This window comes from Tupaia chinensis, unplaced genomic scaffold, assembly GCF_000334495.1.
Source record: "Tupaia chinensis unplaced genomic scaffold, TupChi_1.0 Scaffold150288_1, whole genome shotgun sequence".
NCBI lineage: Eukaryota > Metazoa > Chordata > Mammalia > Scandentia > Tupaiidae > Tupaia > Tupaia belangeri.
Genome location: NW_006210128.1, coordinates 687,453 through 704,701, shown reverse-complemented (window position 1 = coordinate 704,701; position 17,249 = coordinate 687,453). Strand labels below are relative to the sequence as shown.

General features: G+C 46.4%; 1 protein-coding gene across 1 annotated transcript in view; it reads left to right on the top strand.

Moving 5' to 3' along the window:
• GALNT8 (polypeptide N-acetylgalactosaminyltransferase 8) overlaps positions 1-17,249 on the top strand; it is a 42,473-nt gene that overhangs the window by 14,061 nt on the left and 11,163 nt on the right. The window contains exons 5-9 of the mRNA XM_006172023.2: positions 426-623; positions 2,924-3,038; positions 10,545-10,730; positions 13,765-13,902; positions 16,862-16,957. Coding sequence (XP_006172085.1) covers positions 426-623; positions 2,924-3,038; positions 10,545-10,730; positions 13,765-13,902; positions 16,862-16,957 — 733 coding nt within the window. The remainder of the gene's footprint in view (positions 1-425; positions 624-2,923; positions 3,039-10,544; positions 10,731-13,764; positions 13,903-16,861; positions 16,958-17,249) is intronic.

Below are 17,249 nucleotides of genomic sequence, written 5' to 3'. Positions count from 1 at the left end.
AACCACGGTCGACTACATGGGAGTCCAGTGACATAGCCATTACGCTAACTGCTGGTCCCAAGAGAGCCATGGTTTTTAGAGCATGTGCGGGATCACACAGGAAAGAGGCATCATTTTGGAAACAGGGAGATCCAAGAGATAATGTCCACTGTGAAAGAATACTGACAGTTACGGTTCTCAATGGCTGGGGTTGGCACCTGGGTACTAATTTCAAATATGCTCTTGACATGGATCAGTTGTTGGCAGCCTCAGTTGTCCCTAAAGCCACAGAGATTCTTTGGAGTCTGGAGAGTTCTTCTTACCACCAGCACAGCCTGAATGAAGGCCATAATGTCATTGTGGCAAGGTGCTTGGCGTTGCATCCCTGCTCCCTCCTGTTCTTGTCCTCATGATCATCCTGGCCTTGCTACATACTCTTCTTCTAGGGCAGAGCCCATCCTGGCTCGAATTCAGGAGGACCGCACTGTGGTTGTGTCTCCTGTGTTTGACAATATTCGTTTTGATACCTTCATACTGAGTAAGTATGAACTGGCGGTTGACGGGTTTAACTGGGAGCTCTGGTGCCGCTATGATGCACTGCCACAAGCCTGGATAGACCTGCAAGATGTCACCGCTCCAGTGAAGTAAGTCTGAGTGGGCTCAGGGGACTGCGCCAGCACAGTGGGAAGGCAGGAATAAATTCTGTGGTATTTGTTTATCCTTGGTGGTGGCAAGGAGGGTGGGCTAGGAGAAATGGAAGGGGTGGGGTGAAGGACAAAACTTAGGGTTTTGTTCATGAGCTGATTCCAGATAAGAAATAACAGATATTTTGGGCTATTTAGGGGATTTTAGAGAAAAATCAAACAAAGTATTTAATGTTTTAGAAAACATTTGTGCCAGTTCAAGCATTATTAATCTATGAAGTAGGGACACCTAGATGAAAATGATGTAATTTCAATTAATTTAAGAAAGGTTAGGAAGCACAGTGGGTGGGGAAAAGCTACCTATTCTTAGCCCAGCCTGAGGGTTGAGGAAAGGCTTTCAGGATGAGAAGAGGCTTAGGATAGAATTTTGAAGGCCATCCCATCCCTGGTCTTCCCACCCTTCACCTCCCTCCTAGACCATTTCATGAACTCTCTTGTTTACTCTGCAGGAGTCCTTCCATCATGGTTATCTTGGCAGCCAACAGGCTCTTCTTGGGAGAGATTGGGTCTCTGGATGGCGGGATGCTGGTCTATGGAGGGGAGAATGTGGAACTTAGTCTGAGGGTGAGTACATCTCCTTCCCTTTCATGTGACGGAGCAGAAAGGGAGACTTGTAGGCTCTCTGGAATCTCAGAACAAGGCTGAATGTCATTGTCTCAAGAAGGGGACAAATTCTCATGTTTCCAGGTCACTAGGCCAGGGAGGGGTAGGCAACAGAACGTCTGAAGTGGTGCTTTCTGGGATCAGCCAGATTTGAAATTAGTACCCAAATGCCAACCCCAGCCATTGAGAACCAGAACTATTAGTATTCTTCTGGAACATACATTATCTCTTGGGTCTCCCTGTTTCCAAAACAATGCCTTTTTCCTGTGTGAGTCTGCACATTCTCTAGAAAACACAGCTCTCTTAAATCATTAGGGCACGTGCACTCGCCAGACAGACAGAGAGAAACACAGAGAGACAGAAAGTGAGAAATCACCCCTGAGGGGGGATGGCTATGCTGCAATCCCTTCTCCTCCATTCTCCTCTCGGGATCTTGGGCATGCATGCACATGTGCCCAGTGTGAGTTTTAAGCCACCGGGTCCAGGATTCAAACCACGGTCGACTACATGGGAGTCCAGTGACATAGCCATTACGCTAACTGCTGGTCCCAAGAGAGCCATGGTTTTTAGAGCATGTGCGGGATCACACAGGAAAGAGGCATCATTTTGGAAACAGGGAGATCCAAGAGATAATGTCCACTGTGAAAGAATACTGACAGTTACGGTTCTCAATGGCTGGGGTTGGCACCTGGGTACTAATTTCAAATATGCTCTTGACATGGATCAGTTGTTGGCAGGCTCAGTTGTCCCTAAAGCCACAGAGATTCTTTGGGGTCTGGAGAGTTCTTCTTACCACCAGCACAGCCTGAATGAAGGCCATAATGTCATTGTGGCAAGGTGCTTGGCGTTGCATCCCTGCTCCCTCCTGTTCTTGTCCTCATGATCATCCTGGCCTTGCTACATACTCTTCTTCTAGGGCAGAGCCCATCCTGGCTCGAATTCAGGAGGACCGCACTGTGGTTGTGTCTCCTGTGTTTGACAATATTCGTTTTGATACCTTCATACTGAGTAAGTATGAACTGGCGGTTGACGGGTTTAACTGGGAGCTCTGGTGCCGCTATGATGCACTGCCACAAGCCTGGATAGACCTGCAAGATGTCACCGCTCCAGTGAAGTAAGTCTGAGTGGGCTCAGGGGACTGCGCCAGCACAGTGGGAAGGCAGGAATAAATTCTGTGGTATTTGTTTATCCTTGGTGGTGGCAAGGAGGGTGGGCTAGGAGAAATGGAAGGGGGTGGGGTGAAGGACAAAACTTAGGGTTTTGTCAATGAGCTGATTCCAGATAAGAAATAACAGATATTTTGGGCTATTTAGGGGATTTTAGAGAAAAATCAAACAAAGTATTTAATGTTTTAGAAAACATTTGTGCCAGTTCAAGCATTATTAATCTATGAAGTAGGGACACCTAGATGAAAATGATGTAATTTCAATTAATTTAAGAAAGGTTAGGAAGCACAGTGGGTGGGGAAAAGCTACCTATTCTTAGCCCAGCCTGAGGGTTGAGGAAAGGCTTTCAGGATGAGAAGAGGCTTAGGATAGAATTTTGAAGGCCATCCCATCCCTGGTCTTCCCACCCTTCACCTCCCTCCTAGACCATTTCTCATGGAGGGATTATTAACTCTCTTGTGTACTCTGCAGGAGTCCTTCCATCATGGGTATCTTGGCAGCCAACAGGCTCTTCTTGGGAGAGATTGGGTCTCTGGATGGCGGGATGCTGGTCTATGGAGGGGAGAATGTGGAACTTAGTCTGAGGGTGAGTACATCTCCTTCCCTTTCATGTGACGGAGCAGAAAGGGAGACTTGTAGGCTCTCTGGAATCTCAGAACAAGGCTGAATGTCATTGTCTCAAGAAGGGGACAAATTCTCATGTTTCCAGGTCACTAGGCCAGGGAGGGGTAGGCAACAGAACGTCTGAAGTGGTGCTTTCTGGGATCAGCCAGATTTGAAATTAGTACCCAAATGCCAACCCCAGCCATTGAGAACCAGAACTATTAGTATTCTTCTGGAACATACATTATCTCTTGGGTCTCCCTGTTTCCAAAACAATGCCTTTTTCCTGTGTGAGTCTGCACATTCTCTAGAAAACACAGCTCTCTTAAATCATGTCATTTTACACTCCCTGGAGGTATGGGTGGGAAGGGGCAGAGATGGTGCTTGGCAGATGTCCTGTTTGCTTGAAGACTACAGGGCATTTCCCAAGCATCTCTTGGGATAAGCCAACTTTGGGGCAGATAGCTCTCTGAGAGACCAGTCAAGGCCGGTGAAACCGAGGCAGGCAGAGGGAGCGGGGCATGCAGACATTCAGGCAGCCAGCTTGCTTCTACATAGACAGCCAGAGCAGCCAACATGGTGATGTGCGTTGTGCTGAGTCAGTCGGTCCCAGGAAAAATAGCCAGGATGGGCAGTTCAGCATTGATATCTTCAAAGCAGTTCTAGCTCCAACCAATTTCTGTGTCTCGAGTGATTCTGGCTCCACACTTGAGCAGCGATGTCTCTTGTCTGCCCCAACAGCTTCCCGTGCCTGTTTAGGATTTTTGTACACTATAAGTAAATTTGAGGTGCAAACTAAGATAACTGAGGACATTCCAAGTGCTGGCTCATATTATATCAGTTTATCAGTAGGGCCAGATGTCATGGAGGTTAAGGTGGCTGGATCCCACATGGCTGACTGTGTAGTTTGAGTCCCGGACCTGGCAGCTTGAAAAACAACCCAGGACCATGTATGTAAAATCCTGAGAGGAGAATGGAGAGGCCATCTCTCTTAAGGTGTGTGTGGGGGGTGATTTCTCGCTTTCTTTCTCTTTCTCTCTCTCTCTCCCCCCTTGGTGAGCTCACATGCCAATAGCAGAAATAAATAAGCAAGTAAGTAATTGAAGCAACCCCTCCCTACCCCCCAAACTTGGTGGCTTAAAGCAACTCTAGTTGATTCTCACAGATTTGCAAGCCCAGCTGGATTAGGGTGGTAGTTCAGGCTGGAGGGCAGCAGCCGCCTAGGTTGAAGCAACCCCTCCCTACCCCCCAAACTTGGTGGCTTAAAGCAACTCTAGTTGATTCTCACAGATTTGCAAGCCCAGCTGGATTAGGGTGGTAGTTCAGCACCCGCCTAGGGGAAGAAAACTCTTCTTATGGTGCAGTCGAAGGTAGGGTGTCTTCTCTCAAGGCCTAAGTTTGGATGTAGCATACTATTACAAAGTAGGGCACATGGCCGAGTCAAAATTGCTGTCAAGTGTTGGGGCCAATAAATTCGACTCGTCACAGATCAATCACACGTTTTATGCATACACTAACCATCCCACAGTATCTCCATGTCCCCTTCTGTATAATCGATAGGTCTTCATTAGAAGCCTGGCTCTTAATTTGGGGTTGTTTGTGTTAGTTCATCCTTCTTTCTTCCTGCAGGCCATGTCTGAATTCTTTTTTATTTTTTAGAGAGAGATTTTTGCTGTGGTCATGTGCGCTTACCAGAGACACAGAGAGACAGAAAGCAAGAAATCACCCCCCAGGGGACATGACTACACCACAATCCCTTCTCCTCCATTCTCCTCTTGGGATTTTGAGCATGCACACACACATGCGCCCGGCGTGAGTTTTAAACTGCCAGGCCTGGGACTTGAACTGCGATTGACTACATGGGAGCCCAGCATAATGGTTACGTAACCATTACGCCATCTGCTTATCCCCCACATCTGACCTTTTAAGAAAGGTAACACAAGGTAGAGGAAATCACGTGGTATTGGAGAGAGACAGGCTTTGTCACTGCAAAGTTTGTTATCCTTCCTCCCCCATGACACGCTCTCTACACTGCTCCTGCTCTCTGGGGCACCGGGCGTAAGTGACATGTCGTTCACACTCAGTAGACGGTGCCTGATAAGAATAGCAACAAGGCTCAGCTGTTGTAGCAAGCATGACTGAGACCGGCTGCTCACAGACCGGGTCACACAGCAGGCCCGGGTTCCGGCCCCATGCCCACTTGAACAGGCTGGGCAGGGTGGTCTGCCTCTAGTCCTGGCCAGCTGGGAGGCTGGGAAAGGAGAATCCTGGCACGGTGGAACCCCATCAAGTCTGTCTCTCTCTCTCTCACACACACACACACACACACACACACAAATAAATAAGCTGTACAATAGCAATGGCAAGGATGTCAAAGGGGCATTATCAAAGCTGCTGGAGCTGGGTTCTAATCCGGCTCTGCGGACTCTCTGTGAACCGAACTTCTCTAGGACAGCTCTCCCCTCCCAGCTCTGATAGGCCGTGTCTGAGACTGGGAGACCTTTGTTCTGTTGCGGTGTCCGGAGGAATGAGACGATTTCCTGTCTAGGGTTTCTTCAGTTCCAGTCTCCTTAATTTTTTTCTAATGGAAACTGTTGACCCCTATAGCCCACATTGTACCCAACTGGGACACAGATTGGACCCCACGTTTAAGTTAAATGAACTTTGAGTCTTATCGGGGTTATGCTTTAAGCCACAATCATCTTTCTTTTCTTTCTTTCTCTCTTTCTTTCTCTCTTTCTTTCTCTCTTTCTTTCTCTCTTCTTTCTTTCTTTCTTTCTTGGTTTTGGCAGGGAAAGTTAACTTTAAAAAAATGGTGGTCTTGACCAGTTTTTCCATTTGTGAAATGAAGAAAAGCATTCCTGTTTAGTGTACCTCACAGAGACGATGGTGTAGTTAAAAATGTAACAGTGAATTTCATTTTATAAGGATATGGGTTACAATGCACATTCTACTTCTGCTAGAATAACTAATGAGCTAGAAACTGATTTTCCTCACTAAGATAGGCTTAGTGAGATAGAAACGTGTCTTTCTCCCCCATGACAACTCCAGCATGAGCCACTCAGGGTCGATGCGGCAGCGCGAGGGTAACAGCCTCCAAGCCTGTCCCGTCTTCTGGTTCTGCTGCCTCGAAACCAGATCTGTGTTCTGGCTGTGGGAAGAGGTGGGGGGGCGAGATAGCATGCTCTTTCCTTCTAAAGCGTTCCCTGAAGGTTGTGAATACCGTTTCTTCTCACATTCCATTGGCCGCCAACTAGTGTGCTCAGGAGAGTTCAGGGCACCGTGCATTCCCGCCGTTACGTGCCTGTGACTCCTTCTGTGGCTACAGATGCAGACAAGAGTTCATTTCAAGAGTTCAAGTAGTCTCCAGCACAAACAATGTAAATACAAAATAACTATTAGCCGAATCCTGGAATGACGCACATGACATGGCGCGGGAAATTTCCTTCTTACCGGAGACTTGGATGACTTCCCCTGGAACCCCGATTCCCTAACTTAGGGCCTAAGCTAGTTCTCGGTATTTCTGACTTTTCTTGCCTTGCTTCCCACATGGGCATCTAGCTGGCTCTCTGTATCTCCGTCCTCCCATCCCATACTCGGAGCTCTGCCCTTTCACTTTCCCCAGCAAAGTCTATTCCTTTTAATATTCTGTGATTTTTTTTTAGTTTTTTTTTCATGAACGCAAATGTGTATGTGTGTCTGTGTGTGAGAGAGAGGGAGACTCGTGTCCTCGACAGAGTCCCATGCTGAAATGATCCCTTACGATCCTCACCTGGGACCCCACCCCCAGCCAGCGGGGGCCCTGGTGTGTGCCCGGCATGCACAGGCTGGCCGGGGAACAGAACCCTCAGTCTTCCATTCGGATCCAGCACTGCTTGAGCGGCGTGGTACTGCTGCGCCGATGAGCGAACCCACATTCTGTGATATTTTTAACGGAGTTGGCTGGAAATACAGAGAGTGTCAGGAGAAGGGCCGTTCTCTCCCTCTTCCCCAGTAAAGCAGTCTTGCTCATATCCAGGTTCCCTGGTTTGCGTGACGGTTTAAAACAGGCTTGGGGTGCCTGTGTCCAGGCACTGACCTGGGAGCACAGCCGAGCCCTGCGGGCGCTTTATTCTGACATCTAGTGGCCACAGGTGGTAGTGCACATGGAGGCCTGTAATCCAGGCTGATGGGGGCGAGAGGGGGAAACCAGCTCTGGTCTGGCCCCTTGTACATTCCTGGCACTGCCCTGGAGCTTAACACCTGGACTCCCTAGGTGCAGAATCCAACTGTCACGTACAGCTGGTGAATGTGGACAGGTCACTTAAAGGGAGGCACCAATAATACCTGTGTAGTGAGTCTTAAATGTGTGACAACTGTGAGGAGAACATGCAGCACAATTAGCCATTGTTATCACAGGCAGAGGCTTCCTGTCTCTGGGGGGAGAGGGACAGAGAGAGAGAGGGAGAGAGAATGAGGGAGTTTAACGTTTCAGAATAAATTGAGGAAGTAGTTTGAACACTGTTAAGGAAGGACCTTCCTAGAGAAATGGCAAACCCTGATTTTGACTTTGAATTGAAGGTTTCTTGACCACTAATTAATTCCCCTGAAATGCTTGTGCATAGGCAACCTCCATCAACTAGAAAAGTCAAAATAAAGTTGCAAAGGGACCAGCAGTTAGTGTAATGGCTATGTCGCAGGACTCCCATGTAGTCGACCGCGGTTCGCGTCCCGGACCCGGTGGCTTAAAGCTCACGCCCAGCGCGTGTGCGTGCGTGCCCAAGATCCCGAGAGGAGAATGGAGGAGAAGGGATTGCGGCGTGACCATCCCCCTGGGGGGGTGATTTCTCGCTTTCTGTCTCTCTGTCTCTCTCTGTCTGTCTGGCGAGCACATGTGCCCTATAGTAAAAACCTCAATGTGTGACAACTGTGAGGAGAACATGCAGCACAATTAGCCATTGTTATCACAGGCAGAGGCTTCCTGTCTCTGGGGGGAGAGGGACAGAGAGAGAGAGGGAGAGAGAATGAGGGAGTTTAACGTTTCAGAATAAATTGAGGAAGTAGTTTGAACACTGTTAAGGAAGGACCTTCCTAGAGAAATGGCAAACCCTGATTTTGACTTTGAATTGAAGGTTTCTTGACCACTAATTAATTCCCCTGAAATGCTTGTGCATAGGCAACCTCCATCAACTAGAAAAGTCAAAATAAAGTTGCAAAGGGACCAGCAGTTAGTGTAATGGCTATGTCGCAGGACTCCCATGTAGTCGACCGCGGTTCGCGTCCCGGACCCGGTGGCTTAAAGCTCACGCCCAGCGCGTGTGCGTGCGTGCCCAAGATCCCGAGAGGAGAATGGAGGAGAAGGGATTGCGGCGTGACCATCCCCCTGGGGGGGTGATTTCTCGCTTTCTGTCTCTCTGTCTCTCTCTGTCTGTCTGGCGAGCACATGTGCCCTATAGTAAAAACCTCTCTCAAAAAATAAATAAATAAAAAAATAAAGTTGCAAAGAAAAGGTGTGGTTTGAGTTAAGCCTGCAGGCTTCCGTAGCTGAGCACTCGTCACATCGTTTAGCCCTGATAACCGAATGGTGGGCGTGCTTCCCTGCACGCGTGGGAGCCGAGGCTCGGGAAGGTGCGTGTGCGGGTCCTAGCCGTCAGGCGTGCAGTGATGGAATAGCATTGAACACGGCTCAGTCTGACTCCAAGGCCTGGCCTTTTCACTCCGCTCTTGTGGCGTGTGGGGGGCTGAGGAAGGGTGATCTGTGGGTTAAGAAGTGGAGGAAGGGATAAAACTGTGAAAGGCAGGTACTGGGGCCGACACCGCAGGGATGGCTTCGTCTATTTTCTGCTGCTGTAACAGAGTTCCACAGACAGCAGTTTATGAACAGAATACATTTATTCGCCTCATGGTTCTGGAATCTGGGAAATTCAAGAGAATGGCACCGGCTTCTAGAGAGAGTCATCCCGTGGCAGAGGGCACATGACCGAGTGTGTGGGAGAGAGCAAGAGACAGCTATTTTTATAGCGTGTGCTTGCCAGAGAGACAGAGAGAGATTGAGAGACAGAAAGTGAGAAATCACCCCCTACCCACCCCAGAAAGATGGCCACGCCGCCATCCCTTCTCCATTTTCTTCTTCAGATTTTGGGCACGCACGCACACGTGCCCAGCGTTGAGTTTTAAGCTACTGGTCTGGGACTTGAACTATGATTGACTACCTGGGAGTCTAGTGATGTAACCATTACACCATCTACTGGCCCCCTTAATTGCTTCTTAAAGGCCCTACTTCCCAATCTGTTTCAGATTAATCTGCAATATAAAAACTTTGAAAAACATACTCAAACCACAGAAGGTGGATCCTCTTTGGATATGTTAGCGAAACCAGCGGGGCCCCAGCCACTCACCCTCCTCTCAGCAGCTCCCATTGGCCTGTGCATGGGAGGCTGCTAACTACTGCTGACTGGGCTAATTACTTCCCAGCAACTGCAGCTCATTTAGGCAGCCATGAAGAGAAGACACGGGAGACACGATGTCCTCCAGTTCCATCAGGTAGTTCTATTATCTAGCAGGATGAAGACTGTAGTTTCTAAGCCAAATATTAGAATGCGTGTCCTAAGTGTGTGTGTTTCTATTAGCATGGGAAAGAAGGATATTCATAATTAGAACGTATGTCATGGTATCTCTTGGGTGTGAATTGCCTAAATTAGTGATCTGTTGCTATGTAACACTATGATCACAAACATCGCGTGCAAAAGCAAGATGCATCAGTATCTCACAGTTTCTGTGGGTCAGGAGTTCATGCATAACTTGCTTGGTTCTCTGCAAGAGAAGAGATGGTGGCCAGGGGTGAGGAGGGAGGAATCTGCTTTGAAGCTCAGGTGGCTGTTGACAGCAACCAGTTTTCACTGGCTATCAGCTGGAAGCCACTCCGAGTTCGTTGCCACGTGTCCTTTCCCTCTGATATCTCACAATACAGCCTCTCCCTTTAAAGCAGAGGGTGTAATGCAGTCACGCACAGACGTACTCTATTGACTAGAAGCAGTCCCAGGACCACGTGTAAGGGGAGGGGATTAGGCAAGGGCTAGGACACCCAGAGCAGGAAGGATCGTGGGGCCACTGTGGAGTCTGCCTGTCTCATTGCCCTACATCTGGTATGTAGGCAGAGGAGGGTTATGGGAAGCTGAGTGCAGTGACAATGGCTTAGGGCCTGGTACTTCTCAGGACTTGGGACTTTACCAGGGGATAAGCTGCAGAGATATCCCCTTGGGTCTGTTTAGAACTTCCTAAGGAGGTGGGCTTTCTGGAATGGTTTGAGTGACAATAGAGAAGTCATTGATATATTTCTAAAGAGGAATCATTTAGATAGTAGGTGGGGAGGCCACATATGGGGGGAGTAAAAGGACTGACCTCCTGTGCTTTTAAAAAGTGTTTGCAAAATGGGATCTCCTGGTGAGCTATGCAATTTGTCGATTATGAGGTTCAGTTCACGTATTTGATTTTTTCTCATCTCTTGCAGGTGTGGCAGTGTGGAGGGAAGATTGAGGTCTTACCCTGCTCCCGGATCGCTCACTTAGAGAGAAGCCACAAACCTTATGCCTTGGATCTGAGCCCCGCCTTGAAGCGCAATGCTCTGCGCGTGGCGGAAATCTGGATGGGTGAACACAAGCACATGGTCTACTTGGCTTGGAACATACCTCTCCAGGTTTGTCACAGAATTGAACAGAAGCAGGAAAGATTGAAGGAGGAAGAGCGAGTAATAATGGTGGGGAATGGGAAAGGTTAGAACAAGAATACTAGCTCAGCTCTAAGAATTAGGGAAAGGTCCTGGTCTTAGTGCACTATTGTATTACTAACAGAAATACCTGAGATTGGGTAATTTATCAAGAAGAGGTTTATTTGACTCATGATTCTGATAGCATGGGTCTGGCATCGGGGGTACTGTGTCACAACATGACTGACAGAAGCAGAGAGGATGACAAGCATGTGCAAAGAAAGAGAGCTGAAGGCATTCACCTTTCGTTCATAACAGCCTGCTCTCACATGAACTGTATCTCATGAGACAGCATGAATCCATTCTTAGGCCTCCCCTCTTAAGGTCTCATAACCCCCTAGCCATTACACTGGGGACTAAAGTCCAAAACATGAACCTTTGGGAGATACACCAAACCATAGCAGTCCTGACCGTGCGGTAATAATGACACTTTAACATTTTTTTTGTATTTTTTTTTTGAGAGGTTTTTGCTATAAGGCGCGTGCACTCACCAGACAGACAAAGAGAGACAGAGACAGAAAGCGAGAGAAATCACCCCCCATGGGAAATGGTCATACCGCAATCCCTTCTCCTCCATTTTCCTCTCGGGATCTTGGGCACGCACGCACATGTGCCCGGCGTGAGTTTTAAGCCACTGGGTCCGGGACTTGAACCAGGGGAGTAAAAGGACTGACCTCCTGTGCTTTCAAAGTCGACTACGTGGGAGTCCAGCGACATAGCCATTACACTAACTGCTGGTCCCATTTTTTTGTATTTTTTAAATAAAACTTTTATTTTTATAAATTTGCTATAGGGTGCATATGCTCACTGGAGAGAGACAGAGAGAGGGAAAGTGAGAAAACACCCCCTTCCTCCAGGGGGGATGACCACACTGCAAACCCTTTCCCTCCATTCTCCTCTTGGGATGTTGGGCATGTATTGCATATACCCAGCATGTTTTTCAAGCTGCTGGGTCCAGACTCAAACCATGCAATTGGCCATAACTAACTGCCTTAACCACCAGGATACCAGATGGCCCTACACTTAACATTTATGTAACAATATTGTATTCTAGACTGTTTTTAATTCTTTTTAGAATTATTCAATTTAATTTTAATTATTATTATTATTATTTAAAGTTGCTATAGGGCATGCATGCTTATCTGAGAGAGAGAGAGAGAGAGAGAGAGCAAGCCAGCAGGTCTGAGACTTGAACTGCAGTTGGCCATGTGGGAGTCCAGTACCCTAACCACCATGCCACCTGTTGGCCCAGACATTTTGTTTTATATATTAACACATTAACCAGCAGGACATATGTATAGAGTTGTTTTATTTTTATTATTCTAAACTTTACAAATGAGGACACCGAGACACAGAGAGTTGGAAGGAACTCATTTAAGGCTAGCTGAGGGGGTGATGGAAAAAAACTATGTGGAGATTTCAAATTCTTTGCACCAAAGTAAACTTAATACTTTTATTCCATTTTCCCATGAAATCTTTGAAGGTCCCTTATACGGGTAGTAAGTAGGAAAACTGAGATCAAGAAAATCTGACTTCTAAATTCCAAGTTAGTTCTTCTACCTTCTCTGCTGGGGGATTTCCGGGAAGGCAGGGTTGAACATCAGCAATTCACCGAACTAAGAGGCTGTAAACATGGTAGGTGGGAGGTAAGGTGATGGGAGGAGACTCTGTAATCTTATTGGAGGTATAAGCCTTCTTGGTTAAGGCCACAGCTGTCATCCTGGCTCCCGAAGTTAATGTGTGCTTTTCTGTTCCTGAGCGCTGGCCCTGGGCTCAAGGATGTGGAGCTGTGTTTGCTCCCCAAGAAAAAGCCATCTCATGGCAGAATCTTCCCCTCTGTCACAATGGGTCTTGAAGTAGCTTCAGAAAACCAGAGTCAGGGTGATGGGAACCGTGGAAGGATTCCAGAAAGGGCAAGTCCAGAAATGAGATAGGGTCTGGAGAATCTAACTGTGCAGAAATTCCCAAGCCTTCTTTACAATTTAAGCCATCATAAGCCTTCCTTTAATGACCCAGGGTGTCTGAAGAGATGGGTAAGGATTGATTCTGGTGTCCCAGTTTACCAAAGTATGCTAGGAAAACGAGTACCAGCCAGGACATCCTTAGTTCTTCTCGGCGAAGTCACGGTGTGACTGCCCCACACTGTAAAGGAAAGCGTCCCTAAATCAACGCGCTTCTACGAGAGATGATCCAGACTCCAGAAGGGAGTCTGCAACAAGCCACAGAGGAAAATTCAGGCAAGAGGGTGATACACAAGGAGTTCCTACATTTCCTACTCGATTTTGCCTCATTAGCATCCTCTCACTTTATTTCTCCACAAACACTCTTTTATTTTTTTTTAAGAGAGATTTTTGCTCTAGGGTGTGTGTGTTCACTGGAGAGACAGGGAGTCAAAAACTGAGAGATTATCCCCCAGGGGGGATGACCATGCCACAATCCCTTCTCCTTAATTCTCCTCTTGGGATTTTGGGCACACATGCACACATGCCCAGTGTAAGTTTTAGGGTGCCAGATCCAAGACTTGAACTGGGGTTGACTATGTGGGAGTCCAGCAGTGTAACTATTATTCCATCTGCTAATTCCCACAGATAGCACTTCTTAAATGTCTCCTTTAACCTCTACATCTCAATGCCAGAATATTCTTCTTGAATGGCTTTTCTGGCCTTTGTGAAGGGTATTTTGTGCCTTAATGAGGCAACTAGAAGGGGTCTGCATAGCTTGCTATGAGGAGAAAGCGAGGCCCACCACCATGGCCCTGCTATGCTGCTCTTCTCGGTATCTTTGAAGTCAGCGGAGGTTCCCAGGGCTCAAGGGATTTATATTACTTTCCCTGGAAATATAAATATTAAGGTCAGCTCGCAGACTATCCGGAAAGCAAGCTCTCTCATGTATGGTCCATACCCGTACCGGGAGACGAGAAGGTTGCCCGGGGCAAGGCACAGAACCCTTGGTGTTTTCTTTACAGAACTCAGGGATTGATTACGGAGACATTTCTTCCAGAGTGGCACTTCGAGAGAAACTGAAATGTAAAAGCTTTGACTGGTACCTGAAAAACGTGTATCCACTCCTGAAGCCAATCCACAGCATCGTGGCCTATGGAAGAGTATGTAGTACACACTTGGATTTTATTGATTGATTGGTTGTAATTTGCTATAGGGTGCACACACTTGCCAGAGAGGGAGAGAGGGAGAGAGAGAGAGAGGGAGAGAGAGGAATTGAGAAAGTACCTCACAGGGGATGACCATGCTGCCATCCCTTCTCCACTCTCCTTGGATTTGGGGCATGCACATTCAGGTGTCTGGCATGTTACTCAAGCTACTGGGTCTGAGACTCAAAAACGCAGTCTGTCGTGGAATCCAGACACCTTAACCATCACACTGGCCCTGAGCTTGCATTTTATTATGATGATGATTATTTTATTAATTAATTTATTTTACTTACTTTCACTAAACATCATCACAGTATACCAAATGTGGTTTTCCAGCCAGAATACACTGTAAATGGCTTAATCATACATGTTATCATCAACAAATAATTTTCCATTTCTTGTTTCATATATATATATATAGATGATTTCCCCCATTTCTCACCCTCTGCCATTTTCCATCCTCTGCTCACCCTGTCTCTCATCTCTACAGTTGCTTTCCATTTCTTTATTGTTTCCCACATTTATTGATTCACAAAATAGCTTAATTGATCTAAATACTTTCAATAGTAAGTTCAGCTGATATATACATGTCTATGAGCAAAAGTTGATTGTAGGTATGAAACTCTGTGGGTAGAATGAATATACTATAAAATAGCACAGAGCTGAGGCTATATAGCTTACTGTGGTTATTAAATAGGTATTTTTAAATTACATTTTTTAATTTCAAGAAAGGCAGTTCTAGTTTTAATAAGTCAAAATCAAAAAAATGTTAAGAGAACTTTGTTTAAGACTTAAAGCCAGGAAACAGGTTAGGATTCTGTTCGAATAGTAGGTCCATGGACCTGCCCACAACTCGAGAGAAGACAAAGCTCCTTAACACCGGAAAACAAAGCACAGAAGGTCAGTAATGTTTTAGTCAAAAGTCTTCAAATTCCATTTCACCAGTTCAAACTCATGTACGTTATCTTCTGTTGTGGCCCGATCTTTCCATTTAAATTCTGGAAGATAATATTCAACTCTGGACTTGTCCCTACCATTAAGTTGGTCATGTTCTTAATTGTTTTAGAACTCTTATTTCTATGGAGTTTTGTCTGAACATGTCACAAAGATATTTTAAAATGCTAGTAGTAAATTCTTTCAGGTTTTGTTTATCTGAGAATGTTCTTGTCTTCTCTTCCCATATGATGGATAATCTTGCTGGATGTAGTATTCTTGGTTGAAATTGTTTTTCTCTTAACACTTTGAATATATTTTCCCATTTTTCCTTGCTCGCATTGTTTCTGATGAGAATTCCACTGTTAGCCTCATGGGATACCCTTTGAAAGTAACTTGACATTTCTCTCTTGCCAATCTTGTCTTTGTCTGTGGTTTTGGTCAATCTGGCTATAACATGTCTTGGAGAAGATCTTGGGTTGATCCTTTTTGGGGTCCATTGTATTTCTTGGGTCTGGATCTTTCAATGCTTCTCTAGCTTTGGGAAATTTTCTTCCAGGATTTCATGGAATAGATTGTCAATGTCCTTATTAGTCTCTTCACTTTCTAGGATACTGATTATCTGGATGTTTGGATGTTTAATGGTATCTAGTATTTCTTGTATATTCTCATTTTTTTTTTTTGGCTATTTTCTCAGTCTTCTCAGTCTCTGGATTTTACTAGTCCAGCGATCCTATCTTCTACATCTGAGATTTGATTTTCTGTATGATCTAGTCTGCTTTTAACACTTTCAAAGGAGGTTTTGACTTCTTGTATTACAGCCTTCATCTCCAACAGTTCCATTTGACTCTTTTTTATGGTGTGTATTTCCTCTTTCAGCTCTCGCAAGAACTTCCTCAACTCCTGGAACTCATCGGCTTTTTTCTTTTGGTGTTCATTGTCTCTCTTCTCTCCCATCTCTGTTAGTTTTGTCACTATGAAAACTCTAAATTCTTTGTCAGACATTTCCATGAGTTCCACTGTACTATCTGGATGAAGAGGAGTTATTCTTTTCCCTTGTGGGTGAGGTATTTTTTTGGTTTTGCATATTTCTTCTGCCCCTGTGGTGATTTTTAGTCATCTGATGGATTATTTGTTTCTTCCTAATTTCTTGAAGATCGGTCTGAGTGATCAGAGGCACACAGGAGGAAGTGGTCTGCAAACTTTTAGGTGCTGCATTTTTTCCCTTTGTGTCACAGATTCAGTGGGAGTTGAGGAATATGAGGACCCAAATAGTATTTGGATTTTGGCGACTTTTCACTTAGACTTGTCTAGACACTCAGTGGGTGGAAGCTCTCATGGCAGACTCAGTCTTCTTCTGGCCTACCCTTTCTGTTTGCTAGGGTGAATTCTTAGCAGAACATCTTCACTGTCTTATCTCTGAAATCTCTAGGTCTCAGCCCTCGTGGTGGACTCAGTCTTCTCTGAACTTGCATTTAGATTTTAAATGTTTAACTATGGCAGTCTGAAACCTGAATCACGTGACTGCCCAGCTGAGGGTTTCCACATCTATTCTCCCTAAGATTCCCTTCCTACCCCTGGCCCTTCCTCAGCCCTTTGTCTTTGGGCCTTCTCAGTTTCCTTTCATCTCTGGCTCTTCTGTCTCCATCTCTTGCCTTCTCTCTGCCTGAGTCCCTTGTGGCAGCCCTCACCCGGGTCTCTTGGCAGGGTATGTGGGCTCACCTGCCCGCACTGTGGCAGAGGCGTCCTGTGTGTGCTGTGATGGTCCGAGGTGGGTGGGTGATCCCAGGAGGCGGGCACTGTAGCGCCATCACCTCAGCACTGTCTGTTTCTCAGTGCTTGGAGAAGGGCTGCCGGAATCAGCGTCCTTTCAGCTGGTTCTGGTGCTCTCTGTGAAGATGTGACAACTCAGTGCACTGGGGAGGCTTGGGCCCTCTTCGTCTGCTGCTTCCCAACAGTGCTGTGTGTTTTGCCTTTTCAGATGAAAAACACATTGGATAGAACTATCTGCGTGGATCGTGGGCCTGTTCCAGGCAATATCCCCATCATGTATCCCTGCCATGAATTCAGCCCACAGGTATCTTCTACAACCTTCCTTGCCCCAGAAGAGTGAGTCTGGTGTGGCTCAGCCCCTGGTGGCCTTAGCTGATTTAGACTTGGTGTTTGGTCATGGGGAGGCAGGAGCTGAGCATCCCGGGTAACAGGCAAGGGTGAAACCCAACATGCACATGTGTTTAAGCACTTCCTGGTTCATTGGAAAAAGACATGGTGAGGTCATTCCACTTCAGGTGGAGGAAGGGTAGGTAGGAAATCCGTGTTCTGTCATATTCATTCTCCACGGAAATATTTCCTTGGTGATCAACCTCTGA